General features: G+C 40.4%; 1 protein-coding gene across 1 annotated transcript in view; it reads right to left on the minus strand.

Moving 5' to 3' along the window:
- Positions 1-27,182, minus strand: part of DEPDC5 (DEP domain containing 5, GATOR1 subcomplex subunit) — a 125,095-nt gene that overhangs the window by 80,102 nt on the left and 17,811 nt on the right. The window contains exons 9-17 of the mRNA XM_044921246.1: positions 23,213-23,291; positions 21,885-21,946; positions 17,176-17,245; positions 16,786-16,858; positions 7,038-7,141; positions 6,681-6,755; positions 5,176-5,310; positions 4,288-4,349; positions 4,089-4,162 (exon numbers count right to left, since the gene is read on the minus strand). Coding sequence (XP_044777181.1) covers positions 4,089-4,162; positions 4,288-4,349; positions 5,176-5,310; positions 6,681-6,755; positions 7,038-7,141; positions 16,786-16,858; positions 17,176-17,245; positions 21,885-21,946; positions 23,213-23,291 — 734 coding nt within the window. The remainder of the gene's footprint in view (positions 1-4,088; positions 4,163-4,287; positions 4,350-5,175; positions 5,311-6,680; positions 6,756-7,037; positions 7,142-16,785; positions 16,859-17,175; positions 17,246-21,884; positions 21,947-23,212; positions 23,292-27,182) is intronic.

The following is a 27,182-nucleotide window of genomic DNA, read 5'->3' on the forward strand; positions in this document are numbered from 1 at the left end:
AGAGAAGAGAAGAGAAGAGAAGAGAAGAGAAGAGAAGAGAAGAGAAGGCACAAACCATCAAATTCCTACCCCTCTGAAAATTATACCTTAATGCAGTCATGTCAGGCACAAAAGAAAACTGGGGGACCCAAGCTGGCCCTGGGTATACTGAATGAATGAGTAAATAGAGGCTGTACAGCTTTTTCCATTTCTCAGGCATGTCTCTCTGTTCTCTGTGATCTATAATTAACTTATGCGAAAGATGTTTTGAATACTAACCAATCCCCACCTTCCATCATAACTCTGATCATAGGCAAAAAAAAAAAAAAGGCAGTATCAATAGATAACCAGTGGACTGTAGGGCAATCCCGGTAACTATCTAACACTTTATGTGCACAAGAACGTAAGAATACTAACTGCAGTCAGACCTGGAGTCTAACCAGCCCCTGGCACTTGGCCCCCTCAAGTGGTACCAAGGAAAGTACTGGGTAGAGGATGCTGCTTTCTTTCCAGATATTAATGACAAAAGATCTGAGTGGAAGTGATGAATCACTAAATTCTATTCCTGAAACCAGTATTACACTATATGTTAACTAGAATTTGAATAAAAATTTGAAAAAAATATAAATAAATAAAAAGATTTGTGTGGAAAAGTGATATGAGCCAGAAGAATGGGTTTCTATTAGATTTATCCACATGAAGTTGCTGTATTTGAAGGTCAAAACCAGTCTACTATCACAATTTCAAATGGTTAAACCAATAGCTTCAGCTTTGCCATGAACTTGCTGTTCAACCCTTGTAAGCCACTTTACCTCTCTGGAACTCGGGTTCCTCTCCTATACAGTGTGATTGGAGGGTCTCTATAATCTCTAAAACAGACTCCAGGGATAGTCTGTGATATCCCAGTTTTATAACATATATCTGCTATTAATTTACTTTTTGGATCAATTTTCATTACTAACCAACAATACTTTGAGAGTGATAATTTTTCACTGAAGACAATTTGATTATGCTTCAGGTAAGCTCTCTGGCCTTGTAGGACACTTCTGAAGAGGCTCGTGGACAGGATGAGAACAATGGCCTCTATGAGCAGCCGTGCATCTCAGGCCATGAGCCCTCTTTGCTCCTGTCCCTGCCTGGCTCAAGGAAACAAGGCTCACAGTGAGAAGTGAAAAGCAGGCCTCGGGCCATCCCAGCTCTCAGATTCTGAAGCCCCACCTGTGTGAATCTATTGTCCATCTTAAATGGCATCAGAGAGCCAATTTGGCATGAAAAATAAAGTGATGAATCAGGAAACCTTCAAGTTATTATTAATTAAAATTTGAGGAAATTACAGTGTTTAAATTCATATATTTTTGGGTGCTATAGCTACTCTGCCCTTTAATCATTTCCTAAACTAAACATAAAACCATGAAATATGGTATATAATCAAACAGTAGCTGTTTTCTTATGGGCAAAAGAATCTGAATGTCGGGCGCCTGGGTGGCTCAGTCGTTAAGCGTCTGCCTTCGGCTCAGGTCATGGTCCCAGGGTCCTGGGATCGAGTCCCATATCGGGCTCCCTGCTCCGCGGGAAGCCTGCTTCTCCGTCTCCTACTCCCCCTGCTTGTGTTCCTGCTCTCACTGTGTTTCTCTCTGTCAAATAAATAAATAAAATCTTTAAAAAAAAAAAAAGAATCTGAATGTGTATTCAAAGATTACAAAGCCAAAACTAATTAGAGGGCTGACAAAAAAGAAGATACATTGCTCTCTGGAATAAGTGAAAAAACAAAAAAGTTCAAAATACTATTTTACTTGAACCAAGTTTTTAAAATGGCAGTAACATAAACACAAGACGAGGAAGATTTTGAAGGCATCTTCTTGGGAAGCAGGCACTTTTTCTTAAAGTGACCTCGTCAAGCAATGCAATGACAACATACAAAACTGAGCATCACTGAACAGTTACACATACATGTACGTAACAGAATCACATGTATGACCAGCCAGAGAGTCTCTCACTGGGCTGAGAAAGAAGAGGCATACTCAGAACAGGGTAATTACTGGGTGACCAGACCATCCTTACACAGCTGGCCAAACCACTATTCCTTCTTGATTCTTCGCCTACGAATGATTACAGCTGACTGGGAGCAACTACCATACAAGGGCAACAAGGCCCATAACAAAGGTAAAGGAAAAACTACAAGGCCGGAATCAACATTTGTGATGAATTTTCAGGCTGGTCTCCAGCAAAGATTTGCAACTAAACAGAAGACAGAATTAAAGGTTCTGTTTAGCTTGGGGCACAGCCAAGCAGTCTTCTGCCCCTCGTGGAGTGCCAGCTTAAAACAGAAATCCAGAGAAGGGCAGAATGCTCTAGAAGCACTAAAGAGGAAGTGGCTATTGGCTCTCCAGGATAGCACAGGAAGAACTCAGAGAAGACAGATGTTGGGGCCGGGTTTTAGAGGATAAATAGGCATTTGCGAGGAAGAGGGCAGGTGGAGAGGCTCTCTAGGTGGAAAGGCCCAGAAGTGGGAGAAGTGTGCATCTGCTATGCAGGATAAAAGACAGCAAGAGGTGGGAGAGAAGGCCTCAGATGTCAAACACTTTAGTCTTCATCAGGTTGGTGTGAGGAATCAGAGAAAAAGAGCAACAGGACTTAGTTTTCATGAAATGACTTTGGCAACCAGGTAGAGCAGCGATTGACAGATGCTGGTCCCCAGGCCCCTGGGGTTCCCCGGTGCGACATCCAGGCCTACTACATTAGGACACAGAGTACTTTTTCACTATCTTATATTTGGTTGCAAGTAAGACTTTTACTTAAAAAAAAAAAGAGGAGGAGGGGGTGCCTGGTGCTTAAGAAAAAAAATTAGGAAAGAAGAAAACCACTGGTCCAAAGAACTGATTCTCAATGGGGAGTGGGAGTGGGGAACAAGGGGGCATTCTGCCACCCAGGAGGCATGTGGCAATGCAGCAGACATTTGATTTTTTTTATTTTGTTGTTTTTTAGTCTAAATGATTTCCCTCCCCAGTTTCCAATGGTTTCAATTGCACTTTCCATAAGCCTGCAGGCATTTTTAAAAATCATAAAACATTAAAAAGAAGTAATAGCCCAAGGCTTTTCACTTTTGGCAGGTTTGAGGTTATCTAGTTCTCACAGTTAGTTTCCAGGAGGTTATGAGCTCTACCAGAAAATTTCAAAGAAACAGTTTAACTCTCTCCAGGTTTTTTGATAGGAAAATTCACTTAACCACGGTTCTTGCAGACATTTTGGTCGTCACCCTGGGGCTGGGTCCTGTTGGCATCTGGTGGTTGGAGGTCGGGAATGCTGCTCAACATCCTACAATGCACAGGGCAGCCCCCCACAACAAAGATGATCTGGCCCAAAATGTCAGTAGTGTCAAGGTTGAAAAACCCTGATCTAAAGGATGGACTGAAGGAGAGAGATCAGAAATAGATACACTATTAAGATTATTGCAGTAATTCAGGGCGCCTGGGTGGCTCAGTCTGTTGAGCATCTGCCTTTGGCTCAGGTCATGATCCCAGGGTCCTGGGATCAAGCCCCGCATCAGGCGCCCTGCTCAGTGGGGAGCCTGCTTCTCCCTCTCCCGCTCCCCCTGCTTGGGCTCTCTCTCTCTCTGTCAAATAAATAAATAAAATCTTTAAAAAAAAAAATAAAAAGATGATTGCAGTTATTCAAAAAGATGAGGATGGGACAAGGCAGTGGCAATGACAGAGTCATAAGACACTCCACACAGAGGCATGAGCCTCAATCAGCAGAAACACTGAGGCCTTGTCCCATGTGAAGAAGAGGCATGGGGATTTTTCCACAAACAGAATGCCAGGCACAATGTTCATCTGCTATGATCTGTGGGAGCTGGGAATCGTAGGAGCTGGGGCTAATAATAGAAATAAGTCCTTCAAATTTGCCTTTATTTTTTTCACCCTAGACTGTTCTTACGTTACTGCCACTGCTTTGCACGTACAGAAGCTCTAAGCAAATGCTGGAACTTTGGTTTCCGCATTTTCTTAACGAAAAAGTTTTATCGTAAGAACTTAACAGATGTGAAGAGAAAATAGCAAGGAAGTTATTCAAAACCCGTATCACCTACCACAAATCAAGGTCACACCCACCTGTGGTTTATCCAGTGAGGAATATTATAGTCATCACCCAGACGAGAATCACAAGGTGCACTTCGATTATGCAGCTAGAAGGGAAAAAGCCAGTGCACAGATCAGCTAGAAAACAAGGAACTTTCCTGTTCTGAAGTATTCTCAAGATCACCCTAGTACTAGGAACTGGCCTTTAGGAAGCAATCCAAAATCGAATCACCTTGAACAACGGGACAGCATGTAATGGCTGCTCCCCCATGCACACCAAGTCCACACCAATTCCTAAAAAAAAGACAAAAAGAGTTTGGGGTGGGGGTGAAAAGAAGTAGAGATAAGTGTCCCAATCTATTAACAGTACTATTGAACTGGGTCAGGGTATGAGGCAAAGCCGACTTCCCATCCTATGATTTATAACCTCATTTGCCTACATAGCAAAGAAGTAAATAGAGGCATTTTGTCTCTTTCCACTTTACCAGGTCCCATCACAGCCTGCAATTACTGAATGCTTGACAATTAGCCTTTGACCACTTTGTAGATGATGATTTGTCAAAAAGACAACCCAGGCCTCCATGACTAAAGTTTCAAGGCCAGAAAGGAAAAGGAACCTTGTTATTTCAGGAAAAAAGCAAAACAATCCATATCATTTAATGGAGCTTCTTTATGGACAATCAGGATTTACAGTCCACCTCCATCTTGTTGGTGAAGCACAAATTTAATGAGGCCAGGGGTACAAGGTGGGGAAGCATGGCACATCATGGAGGGAGGCCTGGATCCAAAGAGCTGACAGTCCTCCCCAAGGCAGACTGATGGCACACTGGTTACTTGAAACAATCCCCCCAAAAAGAGTTCTCCAGTGTCATATATGTTTGTGAAACTCTGAGTACCATTAGCGATAGACATGATACACTAACACATTGAAACCCGCAATTAGAGAATCTGCCTAAACTGTGTATGACCCAGCATTTCCCAAACCGACTTGACCATGGAACTTTTTTTGTCCCCTAACATTATTCACATCTCCAGGATCTCTAGCCAGGGAGAGCTCAGAGTTCTAAGGGTAAGTCAGGCTATAAACACTCGGGAGACAGCACAAACCAGGGAGCATTACCGTTATCTATCATCCGCTGCTTTGTCAAGATCATGAGTAGACGGTCCACTTCAAACACACCTACCCCAGGCGTGATCACCACAGACATCTGCCCAGTCCGGTCAAAGTTGCGGTTGATGTAGTGCTTGTCAAACACTTGAAAGAAAGCAAAAGTTCTCAAATGAAGAGGTTACAGCTTTTCAGAAACCAGCCACTGGCGAGCCTCTCTGTGCCCTCGGAGTATTTTGTCCATGTTTCTATTGCAGCAACAGACACATTCTGACCTGAATTCTAGTTAGTCGTGTGCACATCTGTCTCTCCCCATCTACATTAAGAACTGCTTGAACACAAGACTATGTCACTGTTGCCTTTACTAACACCCCCTCATTGATGCCTAATACTTGCCTTGAGCAGCATTAAATGCTCAAGTTTCATGTCGTTTAAATTTAAACAATCCATAAATGAGTCTGTATTGAAATTCACAAAAATCAAATATTAATTTAAGACAATATTTAAAAGAGTGGACTTTGTAAATCTGGCAAGTTAATTTTTATTTCTGTCCTATATAATCCTGATTTTAGAAAACCAAAGATATTCCAATACGACAAAAAGATTCACTAAGACAACACCCTGTGCTTTAGAATCCCTGGCACCTGGGTGTAGACACATGGGCAGGTTATATGCACAGTGAAGTGACCACACATCATCACTTCCACCGCTGGCCAGTGCCAATGGATGCCTAACCAAAGCTGGGCTGATCAGGCCCTGCTGGGAACACGGAATTCTGAACAGAGAGGAGAGAGCTGACAGCAGAACTGGGAGCTGAACACTGTTCTAGGAATACCTGCTTTTGCAATTTCTGGAGCCACCTTGGTCCCCACCTTCTTCTGCATGATGTTCAAGCCTTTCCTGGTAGCCCCACCAGGTCCCTATATCCTGAGAGTAAATTTCCCTTTTTGTGTACACCAATTCAGTACGTTTCTGTTATTTGCAAACAAAGCATTATCAGCTAACATATAAATGCAGGAACAAACCTTCAGAAGAAATCACACCACGCTGTTAACAAGGTTCCCTCTTGGAAGGGAAATGACAGTAGAGGGAGGGGGGAGACCTTCATTTTTACTTGATATACCTCTGATTATTAGAATTCTAGGAACAATGAGTTCTTTTTGTATATTAAAAAAAATTTTTTTTTAATTACCTAGAAGCAATTGAGGGATGGAGTAGAAAATAGCAAGAAGACAGTTTTAGTAAAACAGCCCAAGGAAGATTCCTTCTAGCTCTTTATTCTCAGATTACCATGAGAAGCAGATGAGAACTGCAAGTTAATTCCCAAAAGTAGACCCAAAAGCTAAATGTTGGCCATTAAAACCATCCAATCAGAAGTTACTGCTTTCAATTAATCTTTGGGGTAGGTAGGTGGGGAGATTATCAACTGGTTTGGGTCTTTGGACATTAGTAAAAAGAAGTTCATAGCCATGTGGTAAACAAGATGCCAGCTCACCATGGCTAGCATCCTTACTCACCATTGAATGACAGATTGATGGCCTCTAAGTAGTTTCCTTGTGCTGAGGTAGAATTGTCTCCTTGAGGAAAACCCTCTGAAGCAAAAGACATAAGAGAGGAAAAGTATCCCATGTAAGATGAACTCTAAAAGAACAAGTGGAAAGTGGCTCCACAGGGCCCGCCACCCTGTAGTAGGGACATTATTGAACTCACTGCATACCTAAAGAACAACTGGACCCAACTGGAAATAGGAACCTGACCAGAAGCAGAAACTAGGCCCAGCACTGGGAGGGAAGCAAGCATGAACCTCTTCATCTCCTAGCTCCCATCCTACACCTCCTTTCCCTGCCACACCTCCTACCATATGAATGCAGTACCTGCCTGTTCCAGTCGCACCAACACTGGATACTGGATGAAGAGTTTTTTAATGGTCACAAGGAGTGAGGTCCACTCTTCTCTCCTCTCATTCTGCACCACCACTCTGAAAGGAATATTGTCATAAAATACTGAACAGCTATTACATACATCAGGCCCCTCACACGGTTTCGGAGGAAAGGAGAAGATGGGATTCCCAAGGTTAGGGTAACTTACCATGTAATAATAAGTATTAAAGTCAAATGCACGTAAGAAACATTAACAAAGAAAACTAATCACATCAATAGTCATAAAGACTGAAAACAAAAATAAAATATTTAAAAATTGCCTTGAGATTATATTAATGCCTAGCATTGAGTAGGAATATGAAATTTTCACACACTGAATTACAATTAGGTGGTATATAAAAAGCCTAAAAGAAAACATCTATATCCAATAAACACGTCTAGGTCAGGGAACTAGATTAGTAGATAGGGATGGGTTGGGGGGGAGCCTTGCTGGCTTACTCAGTGGAGCATGAGACTCTTGGATCTAGGGTTGTCAGTTTGAGCCTCATGTTGGGTATAGAGATTACTTAAAAATAAAATCTTTAAAAACAAATAAAAATAAAAATGGGGCACCTGGCTGGCTCAGGGTTGTAAATTGGAGCCCCACTTTGAGTGTGGAGATTACTTAAAAATAAAAAAAAATTTTTTAAGATTTTATTTATTGGGGTGCCTGGGCGGCTTGGTCTTAAGCGTCTGCCTTCGGCTCAGGTCATGATCCCAGAGTTCTGGGATTGAGCCCCACATCGGGCTCCCTACTCAGCGGGAAGCCTGCTTCTCCCTCTCCCACTCCCGCTGCTTGTGTTCCCTCTCTCGCTTTGTCTCTGTCAAATAAGTTTATTTATCATAATAAATATATATTATATATTTATTTTATATACAAATTTATATATATATTTATATTTATTTATATAAATATATTTATTATATTTATATATTATATATAATATACTTATATATTTTATATATAAATTTATAAATATATACAATAAAATACATTTATTTATTTGACAGACAGAGGGAGCTTGAGCACGGGCAGGGGAGAGGGATAAGCAGGCTCCCTGCTGAGCAGGGAAGATGAAGGGCTCAATCCCAGGACCCTGAGATCATGACCTGAGCTGAAGGCAGAGGCTTAATGGACTGAGCCACCCAGGTGCCCCTTAAAAATAAAATCTTAAAAAAAAAAGAAGGGATGGGTGGGAATCTTTTTACTGTAGACCTTCTGAACCTTACAATTTTTGAACCATGGGAATGTATTACAAAAAATAAAATTTAAATGTAAATGAAAAAATATACATTTGCATTAATCTAGTAATGCTAATGCTAGGAACATATCCTAAAGAAATACACAGTGGGGGGCGCTGCTTCTCCCTCTCCCCCGCCCCTGCATATGTTCTTTTGATATTTCTCTCTCTCTCTAAGTAAATAAATAAAATCTTTTTAAGAAAGAAAGAAAGAAAGAAACACACACACACACAGGGGGGCGCCTGGGTAGCAGAGTCAGTTAAGTGTCTGACTCTTGGTTTCAGCTCAAGTAGTCTCATCACTGAGTCTGCTTAAGACTCTCTCTCCCTCAGGCGCCTGGGTGGCTCAGTTGGTTAAGCAACTGCCTTCGGCTCAGGTCATGATCCTGGAGTCCGGGATCGAGTCCTGCATCAGGCTCCCTGCTCAGCGAGGAGCCTGCTTCTCCCTCTGACCCTCCCCCCTCTCATGTACTCTCTCTCATTCTCGCTCTCTCAAATAAATAAATTAATTAAAAAAAAAAAAAAAAAGACTCTCTCTCCCTCTTCCCGGGCCCTTACCGCCCCCACCCCCCTCCTCTAAAATAAATAAATAAATCTTAAAAAGAAAATAAAAGAAACACACAGGATCCAGAATAGCCAACCAATATTGAAGGAGAAGAACAAAGCTGGAGGACTAAGATCATCCAACTTCAAGAAGCTATAGTAATCAAGACAGTGTGGCATTGGTGGAAGTGTAGACAAATAGACTAATGGAACAGAACAGAGGACCCAGAAATAGAATCCCCAAAATATATCAACAGATCTTTGACAAAGAAGCAAAGATAACACAATGGAACAAAGATATTCTTTTCAACAAATGGTGCCAGAACAACTGGACATCCACAGGCAAAAAAAAAAAGAAGAAGAAGCTAGACACAGACTTTACACTCTTCATAAAAATTAACTAAAAAATATGGTTCGATCCTGGGTTTTGGCAGAAAAAATTTTAAAAACCAACTCAAAATAGATCATAGACTTAAACATAAAATGAAAAACTATAAAACTCCTAAAAAATAACATAGCACAAAACCTAGATGACCCTGGGTAGGATGATAACTTTTTAGATTCAACACCAAAGCCACATCCATGAAAGAAAAAAATTGATAAGCTAGACCTTATTGAAATTTAAAAACTTCTGCTCTGGAAAAGACAGTGTCAAGAGAATGAGAAGACAAGCCACAGACTAGAAGAAAATGTTGGCAAAAGACACATTTGATAAAGGACTGTCATCCAAAATACACAAAGAACCCTTAAAACTCAACAATAAGAAAACAAACAACCCAATTTAAAAATGGGCAGAACACCTAAACAGACACCTCACCAAAGAAGATACACACATGGCAAATAAGCATATGAAAAGATGCTCCACATCACATCATATGGGGAAATGCAAATTAAAACAACAATAAGGGACCACTATATATTTATTAGGATGGTCGAAATCCAGAACACTGACAACACCAAATGTTGGTGAGGATGTGAAGCAACAGAAACTTTAATTCACTGCTGGTGGGAATGCAAAATAACACAGCCACTTTGGAAGACAGTTTGGTGGTTTCTTACAATACTAAACATACTCCTATCATATGATCTAGCAATCATACTCTTTGGTATGTGCCCAAAGGAGTTGAAAACTTAGGTCCACACCAAAAACTATACATGGATGTTTATAGAAGCTTTATTTATAATTGCCAAAACTTGAAAGCAACCAAGATGTCCTTCAGCAGATGAATGGATAGACAAAATTGTATATCCAGACAATAGAATACTACTGAGTGCTAAAAAGAAACGAGCTATTGAGCCATGACAAGACATGAAGGAACTTTAAATGCATATTACTAAGCTAAAGAAGCCAACCTGAAAAGGTTACATACTGTATGATTCCAACTACATGACTTTCTGGAAAAAGAAAAACTATACGGACTCTAAAAAAATCAGTGGTTGCCAGGGGTTAGGGGTTTGGGGGAAGGGATGAGTAAGTGGAACACTGAGGATTTTTAGGGCAGTGAAAATACTCTGTAAGATACTATAATGATGGAGACATGTCACTAAATATTTGTCCAAGCCCACAGAGTGTAAGATACCAAGAGCAAGTCCTAAGATAAACTATGGATTTTCAGTGATTACAGTATATCTGAATAGGTTCATTAGTTGTAATGAGGCATCACTCTGGTAAAGGATGTTGATAATGATGAGAAGGGCATTATGTAGGTGTTGGTAGAGAGAGTGTATGGGAAATCCCTGTACCTTCTCTCAATTTTGCTAGGAACCCAAAACTGCTCTAAAAAAATTAAAGTCTTAATTTAAAAAAAAAGCAAGAAAGATTTAGGAATGCATAACTATGTATCTATTACAGCAGACAGAGATCAATTTAAAAAAATTAGAAAAAAGACCGGGGCGCCTGGGTGGCACAGTCGATTAAGCGTCCAACTCCTGGTTTCGGCTCAGGTCGTGATCTCAGGGTCAAGAGATCGAGCCCCACATTGGGCCCTGCGCTCAGCACGGAGTCTGCTTGAGATTCTCTCTCCCTCTACCCCTCCTGCTTGTTCTCTCTCTCTCTCTAAGAAATAAATCTTTTTTAAAAAATCAGAAAAAGATTAAATATCTAACAATAAAGAACTAAATTATGATAAAATTTTAGACTACAACAAAATATTATATAGCTATTAAAAATGGTATGATCCTCTTTGATAACCGTTTAATATGAGTAATGGGTATATGAAGGTTCACAATGCTATTCTCACCCGAGTATATTTGATTTTATTAAAAACAAAGCAAGCTAAAAAAATCATTCAATTTAAAGGGGTTAAACAGGGGCATCTGGCTGGCTCAGTTGGTACAGCATGCAACTCTTGATCTCAGGGTTGTAGGTTTAAGTCCCACATTGGGTATAGAGATTACTTAAAAAATAAAAAAAATAAATCTTAATAAAATGGGCCAAACAGAAAAAGATCCAGAGAAACATACCACAGTATTAAAAGTACTTCCCTTTGGATTACAAAGTCAGACCCGAGATAAGACAAAAAACAAAAAAGATGAAAAAATTAGCTAAGAAGATGAATATACAATTCACAAAAGAGAAATACAAAGGCCAATAAGCATGAGAAAACATTCACTCTTGGTAATAAAATAAATGACTATTAAGACTCAGTGTGGTAACTTTTCTTCCACTCTAACTGGGAACTAGTCAAAAAAAAGAAAGAAAATAGTATTCAGTGTTGGCAAGGACAGAGAAATAACATGACTATTGGGAAAACAGGATTTTTTTACTTCAATGGTTTTGCAAGGCAATTTGGCTACACAAATGAAAAGCCTTAACAGATCTAGAATATCTTTGACCCAATAACTCCGTTTCTGGGAACTTATCCTAAGTTTATGCTTAAGGTTATGCTAAGTTATAAGGTTATACCTAAGGTTATAAGGTTATGCTAAGGTTATAACTAAGGTAATGCTTAAAGACTGTAAGACCATGCACTGGTAGAACTTTTGACAATAGTGAAAAGTTGAAAATAACTTCAGTGTTCAATAATAGTTAGCAATCAAATGAAATGTCTGCATAGCAATAAAAATGATGCTATGGAAACAGAGTATTTGATAGGGAACGCCATTTGTGATGTAGTAAGTGGAAAATGCTGGTTTAAAACATCATGTAAAAAAAGCGTGGGAGTCTGACCGTATCTCTGTGAAAACTACTTTTTGTCTCTATAAGCAGAGAATAGGGTTTGATGCACCCAAGTGATGATGACTGCATCTCGGGAGTGGAATTGAGGGTGTTTTGTATTGTATTACCCTGTACTTAACTGTATTTTGTGATTTTCCTAAAATAAACCTGTATTATTATTTTTTTTGAAGATTTTATTTATTTGACAGAGAGAGACACAGCAAGAGAGGGAACACAAGCGGGGGAGTGGGAGAGGGAGAAGCAGGCTTCCTGCTGAGCAGGGAGCCCGATGCAGGGCTCAATCCCAGAACCCTGGGATCATGACCTGAGCCAATCAGATGCTTAAAGACTGAGCCACCCAGGTGCGCCCTGTATTATTTTTAAGTAAGAAAAACACAATCAAAGCTTCTTTTGATCTAAAAAATGTTGGGGTTGACTTTTTAATGATGTGAGGAAATTTTTAATATATTAATGATATAGTCCTATACATGGTAAATCTACATTTGTAACTCATTCATGCTTTCTACAATCTGTTTTAATATGTCCATAATTATACTCAAATGAATTCATACTCATTCATATTCATTATGTAGAAATAACTTCATATATTCTTAAGCCAAAAGAGGTTCTCAGGTTCCAGGAATCAGGGGAGCCTGCTGGCTCAATCGGAAGAGCATGCAACTCTTGATCTAAGGGTCGTGAATTCAAGCCCCACATTTCATGTAGAGATTACTTAAAAATAAAATCTTAAAAAAAAAAGTAAAATAAAAAGATTCCAGGAATCCACTGAAGTGGTATGAAGAATTTAACAGCATGAAAGGATAAATGGTTTTGTTGGGGAAAGAAATGGCCCATTACTTTCATGAAATTCCCACAGGGATACAGGACCCAAAAGAAGATCAACCAATAAATTAAAGTATGATCAGTATGGGGTTGAAGAATACAGTGGTCAAAAGCACAGACTCTGAACCAGACTTTCTGAGTCAAGTGCATACTCCATCACTTAATCTTCCATGGACTTTGGATAAGTTACTTAAACTCTGTGTGCAAGTTTCTATGTAAAATGGGATAACAGTAACCATCACAAGGAATGCTATGATATTTAAATGAAATCAAGATACTAAAAAGTGCTTAGAATAGTGAGTGTCCTATACACAGTAAGTCCAGAATACAAATGATAACTATTACCATCTTATTACCATCTCAGTTGGAAGAGTGGAGCCACTCTTATTTTCTATCTTATGCTCTTTTGTAGATTTTTCAAAATTTCTACAACAAAGATGCATTATTTCTTAAATGATATAAAAAGGTAATCTGATAAGTGATAAAGGAAATAGAGTTGACCCTTGAACAACATGGGGGTTAGAGGCACTGACGCCCCTGCCCTGTGCAACCAAAAATCTGCGTAAGTTTTGACTCCTCAAAAACTTAACTACTAACAAACAGCCTACTGTTAACTAGAGGCCTTACTGATAACATAAATAGTCCATTAATGTATTTTGTATGTTATAGGTACTTTATACTATATTCTTACAGTTAAATAAGCTGGACAAAAGAAAGTGTTACTAAGAAAATCATAAGGAGGGGGTCCTGGGTGGCTCAATCAGTTGAGCATCTGACTCTTGATTTCGGCTCAGGTCATGATCTCAGGGTTGTGGGATAGAGCCCTGAGTCCGGCTCTGTGCTTAGCAGGGAGTCTGCTTGAGATTCTTTCCCTCTCTCTCTCCCTCTCCTTCTGCCATTCCCCCTCCTGCCATGCACGAGTGCTCTATCTCTCTAATAAATAAATAAATCTTAAAAAAAAAAAAAGGAAAATACCTTTACAGTACTGTATTGTATCTATCGAAAAAATCCACGTATAGGTGGACCCAGGCAGTTCAAACCCATGTTGTTCAAGGGTCAACAGTATAGTGAATGGTAATTATGGAACCCAGGTGGTAGGTATACGAGTGTTCACTATACAATTCATTCAACTTGTCTCTGTGTTTGAAAATTTTCACAATAACATATTGTAAAAACAAACAGAAAATTATCTAAGCTAAAAACAATACATGATTCTATAAAGAAATCTGGATCAGGAAAAACACCTCAAGAAGGAATATTAGGACAATTGGCAAAATCTGACATTCTTCTACAATGTCCTTGTTCTTAGGAGACAGATAATGAAGTATAATCATGTGTCTATTAAATGTTAATAATTAGTAAATTTGGTGAAAAGTATACAGATATTCATTATATTCCTCCTTCAACTTTCTCATAATTAAAAACTTCTTGTAAAATTTTAAAAGGTTGCCCAAAAAACTGCCTAAAAACTTTCCATAACTTCTGTCACTCTTTGGGGCTTATCCACAATCACAATTTAAAAAAATATATACAGTTATAAAAGATTTCTTCTTTAGGAACACTATGACAAAGTTGAGAAGGGGGGAAAAATACTCTACAAATTGGCATTTGGTGCTGGCTTGGGACTTGGGAAGGAACTAGCTACAAAGAAATATGTTTAAGGCTCCAGGCTGGGGGTAGGGGAGAAGACTGGTCATCCAAGACAAAAACCAAACCCACATAGTAAAGTGTTTCTGCGAAACAGAGACACTAATTTCCCAGTCTGAGGTAGTAAGGGAAACTAGCAAAGGGTTCCTCCTCTTAGTTACAGAAGGAAATAGTCTGAGGCAGCAAGACTGAACCAGTAACAGAGTAGTATGTTTGAGAGAAGCAGTCTCTAAGGGCTTTAACAAGTATAGTAAGATGAGGAAATGTGCTTCGTATAAAAGGAGTTGCTTTTTATTTAAACATAAAATCCTGGGGGGGCGCCTGAGTGGCTCAGTTGGTTGAGCATCTGCCTTCGGCTTGGCTCATGATCCCGGGGTCCCGGGATCGGCCCCGAGTCAGGCTCTCTGCTCAGCGAGGGGCCTGCTTCTCCCTCTCCCTCTGCCTGAGACTCCCTCTGCTTGTGCTCTCTCTCTCTCTGTCAGATAAATAAATAAAATCTTTAAAAAAAAATATTGGTACCTCAGGCAAGAATAAAACAATCCACCTAAAACCTACAAAGCAAAAAGCTTTCTAAAGCCTTGAGATCTATTCTATCATCCACCTGAAGTGCCAATAGTCACATGATAAACTTCCCCAAGGATCCGAGGATTTAAAAGATCAAGGGTGTTCAGCTCCAGGCCATTGAGCAACCCCAACCAACTGCATCTGCTATGCTTCTATCATCTCACAAAGTGTCCCCTTATTCAGTGGCACTGTCAGGACAACTGGACTGATCTACATCCTGTGCTGATGCAATGAGAAGTACAGGGCATCAGCAATGAGATAAGTCTTACTAAAAAGGTCCAAACTAAATCCAATCAAGTCTTTAGAGAGGGCTTCTCAACCTCAGCAACTGGTATCTTGGGCTAAGTAATTTTGTGGTTCGGGCTGTCCTATGCACACTGTAGGATGCATAGCAGCATCCCTGGCCTCTGTGCAGTAGATATAAGTTGTACAACATCCCCATCCTACCTCCCCCACACCATTTTGACAATTAAAAAAAAAAAAAAAAATCCCTAGACAGTGCCAAATGTCCTTGGTAAGTAGCAGCAAAGTTGCCCCAGTTGGAGCCTCTGGTTTACAGAAAATAAATAAACACCACCATAAGGATGCAATAAGACAAATCCAGAAGGGGTCTTCTACCACCTTCCTACTCAAAATGGGATACAAAGACCAACCTATGCAAGCAAAGGAGCTAGCTAGACAAGCAGAATCTCAGGCCCACCCCAGGACTCCTGAACTTACTGGAATCAGCATGATCCCCAGGGGTGATTCATATGCACATGAAAGTTGGGGAAGCACAGTACAACCCAGATTCTTCAACACATCAAATGTTTAGGGGAAAAAAGGAAGGGTGAAACTGCTTTAGATTTAGACTTAACAAGCAAATCAAACATAAGTTATTTCAGAGACAATGAAATCTGAATATATACTAGATATTGGATATTATAGAATTAACTCTGTTCAATGTGACCATGATATTGTGGTTATATGTGAAAATGCCCTTATTTTTTAGATATATAGAAGAACAAAAACGTCACAGTATCTATAATTTACTCTAAAATAAAATCTAGCCAAAAAAACACAAATGGAGCAAAACAAAGAAACAAACAAAACAGATGAAGCAAATATGGCATAATAATAACTGTTAAATCTAGGTGTTGGGTATGTGAATTCATTATATTATTTATTCTTCTTTTCTGGGAGTTGGAAATTTTTCACAGTATTAAAGTTTGGAAAGTCTAACTGCAATGTGGTATCCTAGGTTGGATCCTGGAACATAAAATAGAAAAACTGAGGAAATCTGAAAACCATCTGAAATTTAGTTAATAGTAATATACCAGGGCTAATCTCGCAGTTTTGACAAATGTACCTTGGTTATGAAATGTTAACAGGGGAAACTGGGTAAAGGGTATTTGGGAACTTTCTCTCTGGGCTATCTTTGCAACTTCTCTGTAAACCCAGAATTATTCCAAAATGAAAAGGTTAACTTTTTTTTAAGTTAGGAAAGAAAGAAACAAACAAACAAAAAAGGCTAGACGGTGCCTGGGTGGCTCAGTTGGTTAAGCATCTGCCTTTGGCTAGGGTCATGATCCTGGGATCCTGGGATCAAGCCCCACATCAGGCTCCCTTTCCCTCTGCCCCCTGCCCCCGCTCATGCTCTCTATCTCAAATAAATAAATAAAATCTTAAAAAAAAAAAAAAAAAGGCATAGCAAAGCACTCAAACATACTTATAAAAGTCTTCATAGTACCGTCCCTTGTGATCCTGTCGAATTGAGGCTCGGTTTATTTCAGGAAATTCATCTGAAAAAGAGAAACAACATACATAGATCAGAATGAGAAGAGAAATTCAGTTTCTATGCTCCCTCTTCTGGGTTGAAAATTTGCATCACCAAAATAAATGAACAAATAAATAAATTAATGAATAAAATTATATATCAAGTTGGCTTTAAGATGAATCACAGCCCGCAGACTTCTTGCATCCACTAATGGACTGTACGATTTTCCATTTTACCCTGGGCTCATAACAGAAAAAGTAGGAAAGATGAGCATTGCAAAGGGAAAGATGTAAGGAATAGGTGGCAAGCTTAACAAAAAAGAACTATAGGAGAAAGACTTACCAAGAGATTTTGCTTCATAGAAAGTTCTAGAAAATAGGACCACTGTTACTTCATGACTACAATTCTTCTCCTAGGAATAAGTAGAGAAAAAGAGGCTCACGTTTATTTCATTCACTTCACAATGAAGGAGACTGCATTAACACAATATTCTTAATTTTAGGAGAGGCAGCACACTGTTTTGAATGATGTTACATAACTACAGGTTGCATAATGCAATGAACACAGCACTGCTGGAGTGAGAAGATCTGGACTGAGTCCTGGCTCTGAAATTTACCACTACGTGACCTTGGGCAAATTACCTATAGTCCCAGAAATGCAGAAAGTACTTAAAAACAGCAAATCACCAATAAGTATGGATCACTATCTCCCAGTTCTTGATTTGGCATGAACTAGATCAGCCCAGTGTCAAATGATCATGGTATTTGTACCTGCTTCATGGTGTTTTTAAAATTTCTTCAGAACAGCAGCTTAGGAAACAAGAAAACCCATGGTGGTGGATGTGAGAATCAAACACATCCCCACAACCTACCACTGTCATAAAGATGAGGCTTGGGAGCTATTTGAGATATAGGAGTCGAAGCCAAGGCAATGAAGTACCTTTGGACTGGGATGGGGACTAGTGAGAATAAACATTTCTATGGAGTCTGGAGATCAAGGTTCTGGAAATAGGGTGTTTACAGACAGCATGAAATTTGGCTTGCACCAGTGAGCCAGCAAGCCGAGTTTCAGTTCCTCCCAGATCTTTGAAGACGAGAGCTCACAGTGACCCATCTCTAACCCACCATACTCACTGACTACACAATTCAGCATTCACTATGTAGGTTATATATACAACATGATGTACATTACATGCCACCTTATATTCCCCCATGGATATATCTCAAGTGGACAGAAATTCCTAAATACAAGCCACAGCACCCAGAGCAGAGTGCTTAGGAAAGAGCAGATCTTCATTAGCCACCAACAAATTTATTGGATGCCCAGAGCTCCAAACTCAACTCCAGATTTACCTGATTTTGGTGTCAGTGATATACAGGAAAAAAATGCCTTACAATGGGCTGGTGTGGCCATATGAGCCTCTCAACTCATGTGATGACGGGGATAAATATGAAAGGCAACATGGCCTGGGATTATAGTAATACAGACAGGACAGGACAGCACAGAGGTTATGAGCTCAGGCTAGCTCTGGGTGAATGGAAGGCACCAGATTAGAATCCTCATTCTGCTTTTACATGCTGTTGATCATGGGCAAGTTACCCAGCCTCTTTGAGCTGTATTTTCCCTACCTGTTTTATAGGGGCAAGAGTTTAGTGAGATAATGTGGACAAAACACTTATCAAGATACCTGGTATGTCAAAATAATCAATAAATATTAACTAGGACTACTACTATTACTCCCACCGCCACTATATTTTGGGCTCTGAAATGAATTCATGAACTCCTATGGTCAATCCTGCTGTCCAAAGAGCTAACTTTAAGTTATTAAAGAGGAGGAATAAAGAATAAACAACCTTCACCAAACATCATTAAATCAATACAGAGTGGTTACAAAAAGTTATTTTAATTCATTTTCAAGCTCCTGCTTTAAAACCAAGTTCTTGAGCGCCTGGGTGGTTCAGTGGGTTAAGCATCTGCCTTCAGCTCAGGTCATGATCCCAGGGTCCTGGGATCGAGCCCCACTTTGGACTCCCAGCTCAGCAGGGAGTCTGCTTCTCCCTCTACCTCTTCCCCTGCTCATGATTTTTTTTCTCTTTCAAATGAATAGATAAAATCTTTTTTAAAAAATTAAATTAAATTAAACCAAGTTCTTGGACGCCTGGGTGCCTCAGTCGGTTAAGCATCTGCCTTCAGCTCAGGTCATGATCCCAGGGTCCTGGGATCAAGTCCCACATCGGGCTCCTGCTCAGGAGGGAGTCTGCTTCTCCCTCTGCCTCTGCCCTCCCCACTGCTTGTGCTCTCTCTCTCTCTCTCTCTCAAGCTCTCTCTCGCAAATAAAAATCTTTAAAAAATAAAAAATAAAACAAAACCAAGTTCTTGATTTTAAAAAATAAATCCTAAGAACAAAGTCCTGTAAACCAATGACTGGGCCTATGCCAAATCCTGCAGCTACATCTAATCATATATCCACTTACAGAATCTTGGGTTAGGGGACATCTAAGAGACAACTGAGCCAGACTTGAAATGAAGGTTTTCACAGACTGAAATGGCCATTATGTGGTCCAAGGTAACCATTATTCAGCCCACCCCAAACTTCAGGTACCGTACTCAGGAAGACACCAAGGCCTGATCACTGTTAAGCCACATGACTGCAGAAGCCTCCTGGCTGGTCTGCTTAATTCCAGCGTGTCCCTTCACCAAACTGCTCCTGGCCACTGGACTCTTCTTTCTCAAATTCTCACTGACTTTGATCATACTGGCCTCTTGCTTGAGAATCTTTAATAGCTCCCACACTTCCTGTCAAGTCCAAAACTGCCTGGCTTGATGCAACCCTATCCTTCTAATCCATCTCATTACTTAATTATTCCCCACACAAACCCTCTGTGAAGTGACCTAGACCACACCCCACTCTCACGCCTGTCTACAACCTTTTGCTCAAACTGTTCATCTGACACACCCTCTCCATCTTCCTTTCCAACCATCCAAAACTTCTTCAGCCTTCCAGGCCCAAATTCAAAAGTAAATAAAGTTTCAACCCCTAAAACATACGATTTGCTATTGCTTCAAATACAGAGATGTAAGCTCCCTAAAAGATCTGTAAGTTTCTGGGGGCAAGCATTGTATTTCTACTTCTGTACCCTTCAGAGCTGAAGGACATTGCTCCCGTATGGCTAAGGAAGATGGGACTTAGATTCAATTGAGACCAGGATCCTACTGAGACCTTACTACGTACAGATGCTTTAAGACACCTTGTGAAGCAGGAACAATGTATTATTAGCTCCATTTTGCAGAAAAGAGAATAGAGGCCCAGGAGACTGACTACTTCTCCAAGATAAAAAAGCAAATCAGAGTAGAACCATAATTTCAAACCCAGTCTGTTTTTATCCAAACTCCATGCTCTTTTCCACTACATAATGTGACCTCAAATAGCTCTCCTATTTAGGTCTCTGATCCACCTTGAGTTAATTTTTTTTAATTTTTAATTTTTTTTAAGATTTTATTCATAATGACAGACAGAGAGAGAGCACAAGTAGGCAGAGCAGCAGGCAGAGGAAGAGGGAGAAGCAGGCTTCTCGCTGAGCAGAGAGCCCTATGCAGGACTCAATCCCAGGACCCTGGGATCATGACCTGAGCCCAAGACAGATGCTTAACTGAATTAGCCACCCAGATGCCCCGAGTTAATTTTTTTTTTAAGATGTATTTATTTATTTGAGAGACAGAGAGCACTCGAGCGAGGGCAGGGGCACAGGGAGAGGGAGAGAGGAAGATTCCCTACTGAGCAGGAAGCCCAAAGCAGGGCTTGATCTTACAACCCTGAGACTATGACCTGAGCCGAAATCACGAGTTGGACGCTTAACCAACTGAGACACCCAGGCACCCCACCTTGAGTTAATTTTTGTATATGGATGTGTAGTGAGAATCCGAATTCATTCTTTTGCATATGGGTATTTGGCTCAGAACCGTTTGTTGAAGAGACTTCCCTCGTTGAATGGATTTCACATCCTTGTCTAAAATCAACTGACCATAGATGTATGGATTGATTTCTGTACTCTCAATTCTATTCCATTGACTTATATCATCTATCTTTATGCCAGTACCATGCTATTTTGACTACTTCAGCTTTGTAGTAAGTTTTGAAATTAGGAAGTAAGAGTCTTCCAACTTTGTTGTTCTCTCTCAAGGTTGTTTTGGCTATGCAGGATCCCTTGCTATTGCACATAAATTTTAGAATCAGCTTTTCCATTTCTGCAAAGAAAAAGGCCATTGGGATTTTGATAGGGACTGAACTACAGTTTCTTTTGAGTAGTATTGCCACTTTAACAGTATTTAGTCTCCCAGTCTATCATCATGGGTTGTTTTTCATTTATTTAGATCTTTGTTAATCTACTTCAGCAAGTTTTGTAGATTTTAGTATACAAATCGTGCACCTCCTTGGGTAAATTACTCCAAAGTATTTGAGTCTCTCTGATGCTCTTGTAAATGGAATTGTTTTTTGATTTAATTCTCTTTTTAAAATTTAATTCTGTTTTTAAATTTCCTGTTCAAACTGTTCATCGCTGATGAAACACAAATGATGGTGTGTGTTGATTTTGTACCCTGAACTTTGCTGAATCCATTTATTAGTTCTAACAGTTTTTTGTGGATTTTTAAGGATTTTCTACATATAAGAGTTCATCTGTGAATAGACGTAGTTTTACTTCTTCTTTTCCAATATGGGTGCAGTCTATTTCTTTTTCTTGCCTAGTTGCTGTGGCTAGAATTTCTAGTACAACACCGAATACGAGTGGTAAAGGCAGGCATCCTTATCATGTTCCTAAATCTTAATGGGGAGAGTTTTCAGTCTTTCACCATTGAGTCTGATGTCAGCTGTGGGTTTCTCACAAATGACTTTTACCATGTTGAGGTGGTTAAAGTAATGTAAATCTAGACTTTTATCAATTTAGGCTTTAGCTAAGATACTTTAACTAGAAGCAGCTTAAAAGAAGTGGTGTATTTCTAAAATCTGCAATAGTAATGTTTATGCAATGAGATTTAGTGCATAAGAAACATACCTTCCACTTGGTAAAGAGATCAGCAAGGAAACCATTCACAGCTTTCTCAAAATATAGATCCCCTGAAAAGCAACAATGAGAAGAGGGTGAAGATTATCTTTATTTCTTGTTTACAATATCTTCTCTCAGTAAAATAGCAGGAATGGGACCAAACACAAGGTGGGTTCTGCTATACTTAAAACAAGATCATAAAAGCCGGATGTATAAAAGTAGTTTCAACCTAGACTTTCTATGAAGCCAAATTTAATATTTGCCTCACTCAGTAAGAAGCCGTGGCTCTAAGGTAAAAGCCAAGATTGAAAATGTTTTGATGGTTGAAAAATGCAGTGTTACCTTCAGAATGAGAGGACCATCTAACCTCTAATTGTGAGTATTCTCACAATGATGCTTAAAATTGGTTAGAAGATGACCCTGGGCATTCACTGAATTATCAGCTGCAGTTTCTACTGTTCTTGAGTGACTTTGATGACCCATAACAGAAATTAGTTTGTAGACATGGATGGAACTAGAGAGTATTATGCTATGTGAAATAAGTCAATCAGAGAAATGTGGAATGTGGAATTTAAGAAACACAACAGAGGATCATAGGGGAAGGGAGGGAAAAATAAAACAAGATAAAACCAGAGAGGGAGACAAACCATAAGAGACTCTTAATCACAGGAAACAAACTGAGGGTTGCTGGAGGGGAGGGGGTTAGGAGGGATGGGGTAATAGGGTGATGGACATTAATGTGGGAACGTAATGTAATGAGCACTGGGAGTTACATAAGACTGATGAATCACTGAACCCTACCTCTGAAACTAATAATACACTATATGTTAATTTAATTTAAATAAAAAATTTTTAAAAAGAAATTAGTTTGTAATTTTGCTAAACTAAATTTGAAATACATGTACCATAGGGCTGGTGTGTTGGACACAGTAGCCACACCTCACAGCAGCTTTACTGCCCTCTACTCATTACATAGTAACTCTAATAAAATGAGACAAACATGGAGATTTCTGTGAGTGACAAGAAGAGAAATGAATGGTATCAAAGAAAGCGTTGGTTCCTAGCCATAGAGTGACTTTATGACTTTTCAGAACAATTAAAGATCTGAGAAGTCAGATTTCTCATTAATACTTTATAGCATTTCATGGAATTCACCATATATATATATATGTAAAATATTTACTTTCGATTTGTTTATTTTGGCATTTGATGATTTGTAAAGATTTCAGGACACATTTTTAGAGAATGTCAATAGCTTACTGTAAAATGATACCAACTTGGGAGAAACCAGAAATGTCTACCGAGTGGCAGCTACAACCAGCACTTAGGAACTGTACCATAAATATCGAAATCCCACATTTCACAGCTCATCTGAATAAATATGTAAACCATAGCCGACGTAGAACGGAACACCACCTGAAATAAACAAAAATGTAGGTGCATTAAAAACCAATGATGATAAAATCTTTAAAAAATAAAGATTTTATTTATTTATTTGACAGAGAGAGATATAGTGAGAGAGGGAACACAAGCAGGGGGAGTGGGAGAGGGAGAAGCAGGCTTCCCGCTGAGCAGGGAGCCCGATGTGGGGCTCCATCCCAGGACCCCGGGTTCACGACCTGAGCCGAAGGTGGACGCTTAACGACTGAGCCACCCAAGCGCCTCTGAACTATACACTTTAAAATGGTTAAGACAGGAGCCCCTGGGTGGCTCAGTTAAGTGTCTGACTCTTGATCTCGGCTCAGGTCCTGATCTCAGGGTCATGAGATCCAGGCCCGCACTGGACTCTGCACTGGGTGTGGAGCCTGCTTGAAATTCTCTCTTCCTCTCCCTCTGTCCCCACTCACTCTCATTCTCTCTAAAAATAAAATAAAATAAAATAAAATAAAATAAGATGGTTAAGACAAGGTGGGGGGACCTGGCTGGCTCAGTCAATAGAGCATGTGACTTTTTTTTTTAAGTTTTTTTTTTTTTTTAAAGATTTTATTTATTTATTTGAGAGAGAGGGAATGAGAGAGAGCACATGAGCGGGGTTAGGGTCAGAGGGAGAAGGAGACTCCCTGCTGAGCAGGGAGCCCGATGCGGGACTCGATCCAGGGACTCCAGGATCATGACCTGAGCCGAAGGCAGCTGCTTAACCAACTGAGCCACCCAGGTGCCCAAGATTATTTTTTATTTATTTGTCAGAGGGAGAGAGAGAGAGAAAGCACAAGCAGCGGGAGAGGCAGGCAGAGGGAGAAGCAGGCTCCCTGCTGAGCAAGGAGCCCTATACAGAACTCAATCCCAGGACCCTGGGATGATGACCTGAGCCTAAGGCAGACACTTAACCAACTGAGCCACCCAGGTGTCCCAGCATGAGACTTTTTGATCTCAGAGTTGTAAGTTTGAGCCCCACACTAGGTATACAGATTACTTAAAAATCTTAAAAAATAAATAAAATAAAATGGTTAAGATAGTATATATGTTTTTTACCACCACCAAAAAAAAAAAGGGCAATGATGGAAGATTTTTCTTTTCTTCTTTTTTTTAAGCTTTTATTTATTTGACAGAGAGAGAGACAGTGAGAAGGAACACAAGCGGAGGAGTGGGAGAGGGAGAAGCAGGCTTCCCGCTGAGCAGCAAGCCCGATGTGGGGCTCGATCTCAGGACCCTGGGTTCATGACCTGAGCCGAAGGCAGACGCTTAACGACTGAGCCACCCAGGTGCCCCTGGAAGATTTTTCTTAATTGTGACATGGGACTTCTAAAAGCAAGCTTCATCCCTGGCATCATAAGCCATGAAGAGAAGATCTTGTCCCTACCCTCTAGGAGCTTAGAGTAGAGGATTAAAACATGCAAAAGACTGCAACATACACAAACATTCCATGAAGGTTCTCATAAGAAATGTAGGAGAAGGAGCAGTAAATCTACCTAGAAAAGTCAAGAAAATCTCATTATGAATGTCGAACCTGCGCTAAGACATGCCAATTGATGAGCTGCCAGTCTAATAAATTATAATTCACATCGGACACATCCTTCATACCCAGACCGCCTCAAGGAACCAGGAAGGCTTTCCAGAAGCAAGGGAGCCTGAGACAAGTATGGAGGGATGGATGAGTAGCTTGTAAGGAGGAAGGCAGGACCTAAATGCTCCAGGCAGGAGAGAGCAGTATGTGCAAAGACACGGATGCAAGAGAGAACCTGGCATGTTTGAGGAACAAACAAATGGTTCCCAAGGGCAGGACAGGGTGGGGTAGGGGGACATATGGGAGAAGTGACAAAATGAGCTCCAGACTCCACTGCCTCCCCGGATTTCTCCTCTCAGAAGTCCAACAGGTATCTCACAACTTTCTTCAATTGCTCCCAAATGTCTCGTCCCCAGTCTTCCCCACCTCATAAAGGACACCACCATCAGTCCATCAAGCTGATCAATTCTTCTCTCTCCTTCACGCTTCATATCCAGTCCATCAGCAAGTTTTGTGGACTCTACCCCAAAATGCATCTCGAGTCTGCCCACATCCCTCCAATGCTACAGCTCCTACCTTAGTCCACGCCACAGTCTTCTACCTTCCTGACTTGTTTCTCTGCTTCCGCTCTTGCCCCTACAAACAATGCTCTACACAGAGCCACTATGGGTGCCTATGGCACAACCCTTCTTCCTAAGTAATGGGAAGCTGATTCTATTCCAAGAGGTAAGGGACCCAATCAAAAGACTAAACCTCCCGGCTTCCTGAGTAGGTATGTGTGACTAAATTCTGGCCAATAAGATGTTAACAGAAATGTCACATCCTGAAGCTAACATGGCTGGAAGGTGCATCCCTCTTGTCTTTCTTCCCTTCCTCTCTCCTCTACCTGGAATATGAATGTGGTTACAGCAGCTCCAGCTCATCATGGAAGCCCAGTCCTGAGGATGGCAGAACAGGAAGACAAAAGAGCCTTAGCTCACCAATAACAGTGACGCTGCCATACCAGCCAGGAATGGTCTTCCCATGGACTTCTTTTACCAGAGAGAAAAAAGTTGACTTTGGAGCATCAATTTGCCATTGTTACTTTGGGGGTTTTTTGTTCAACAAAATCCAACTGAATGGCTCTGAACTTGGACCTAGTTTGTGGTGACATGGCTAAATGCACCATGAAGGTCAGAATCGCTGGTAAAGACAGCACCCATTATGGTGTCTCCCTCAGGAAAATGGTGAAGAAAATTGAAGAAAGCCAGCACACCAAGTACACATGCTCCTTCTGTGAGAAAACTAAGATGAAAAGATGAGCTGTGGGCATCTGGCACTATGGTTACTACATGAAAACAGTAGCAAGTGGTGCCTGGGCCCACAACACCACTTCTGCCATCACAGTGAAGTCAGCCATCAGTGGACGAAAGGAATTCAGAGACCAGTAGAAGCTCTACCATTTGAAACATCACTAGCCTGTAATAAATAGGTTAACTTATGTAACAACAACAAAATCCAACTGGATGAATAAGTGATCTTTTGAAAGCATAAATTGGGAATCACTCCCCCCACTTAAAATCCTTCAATGGATTCCAATTATCCTTAGAATAAATTCTACACTGGTTACAAGGACCTGTGTGAACTGGCTGCAACCAGTCCACCTTCCCACCGACATCATTCTCTCTATTCATCTCCTATGCTTCTGCCACACTGGCCTCTCAAAATTGTTTCCTTTGCCTGGAAAGCTCTTTGCCTCAGTCTCCATACACTGGCTAAGTTTCACCTTTCTAACATCTTCTCAAAGACACCTCCCTGACCACCTTTGTAATGATCTGTTACTCTCTCTTGTAATGCTGTTTCCCGAAGAATGTTTAATATATCTCATTTGTTTACAAGAAGGCCACCTTCAGTTAGTCTTTCTCATCACCCAATTAATTTCCTTTGGAGTACTCATCATAATCTGTAATTACATTTACGGACTGGGTGCCTACTTACATATGTCTCCCCACTAGGGTGTGTAAGCTCTTTACCAGGAAGAATTTCATCTGTGCTGTTCACCCATGCATCCCCACAGAATGGGAATTCCCCACTTTGAATTCCCCTCTATAATGAAGGGTGTTCATAGGGATGCCTGGGTGGCTCAGTCATTAAGTGTCTGCCTTTGGCTCAGGTCATGATCTCAGGGTCCTGGGATCGAGTCCTGCATCAGGCTCCTTGCTCAGCAGGGAGCCTGCTTCTCTCTCTGGCTGCCGCTCCCCCTGCTTGTGCACTCTCTCTCTCTCTGACAAATAAATAAAATCTTTAGAGTGAAAGATGTTCATGGATAATGTTCTACACCAGTTTGGTGTTTGGTTTTTTTTTAAGTAATCTCTACACCCAAC

This window comes from Neomonachus schauinslandi, chromosome 14 (genome assembly GCF_002201575.2).
Source record: "Neomonachus schauinslandi chromosome 14, ASM220157v2, whole genome shotgun sequence".
Taxonomy (NCBI): Eukaryota; Metazoa; Chordata; class Mammalia; order Carnivora; family Phocidae; genus Neomonachus; species Neomonachus schauinslandi.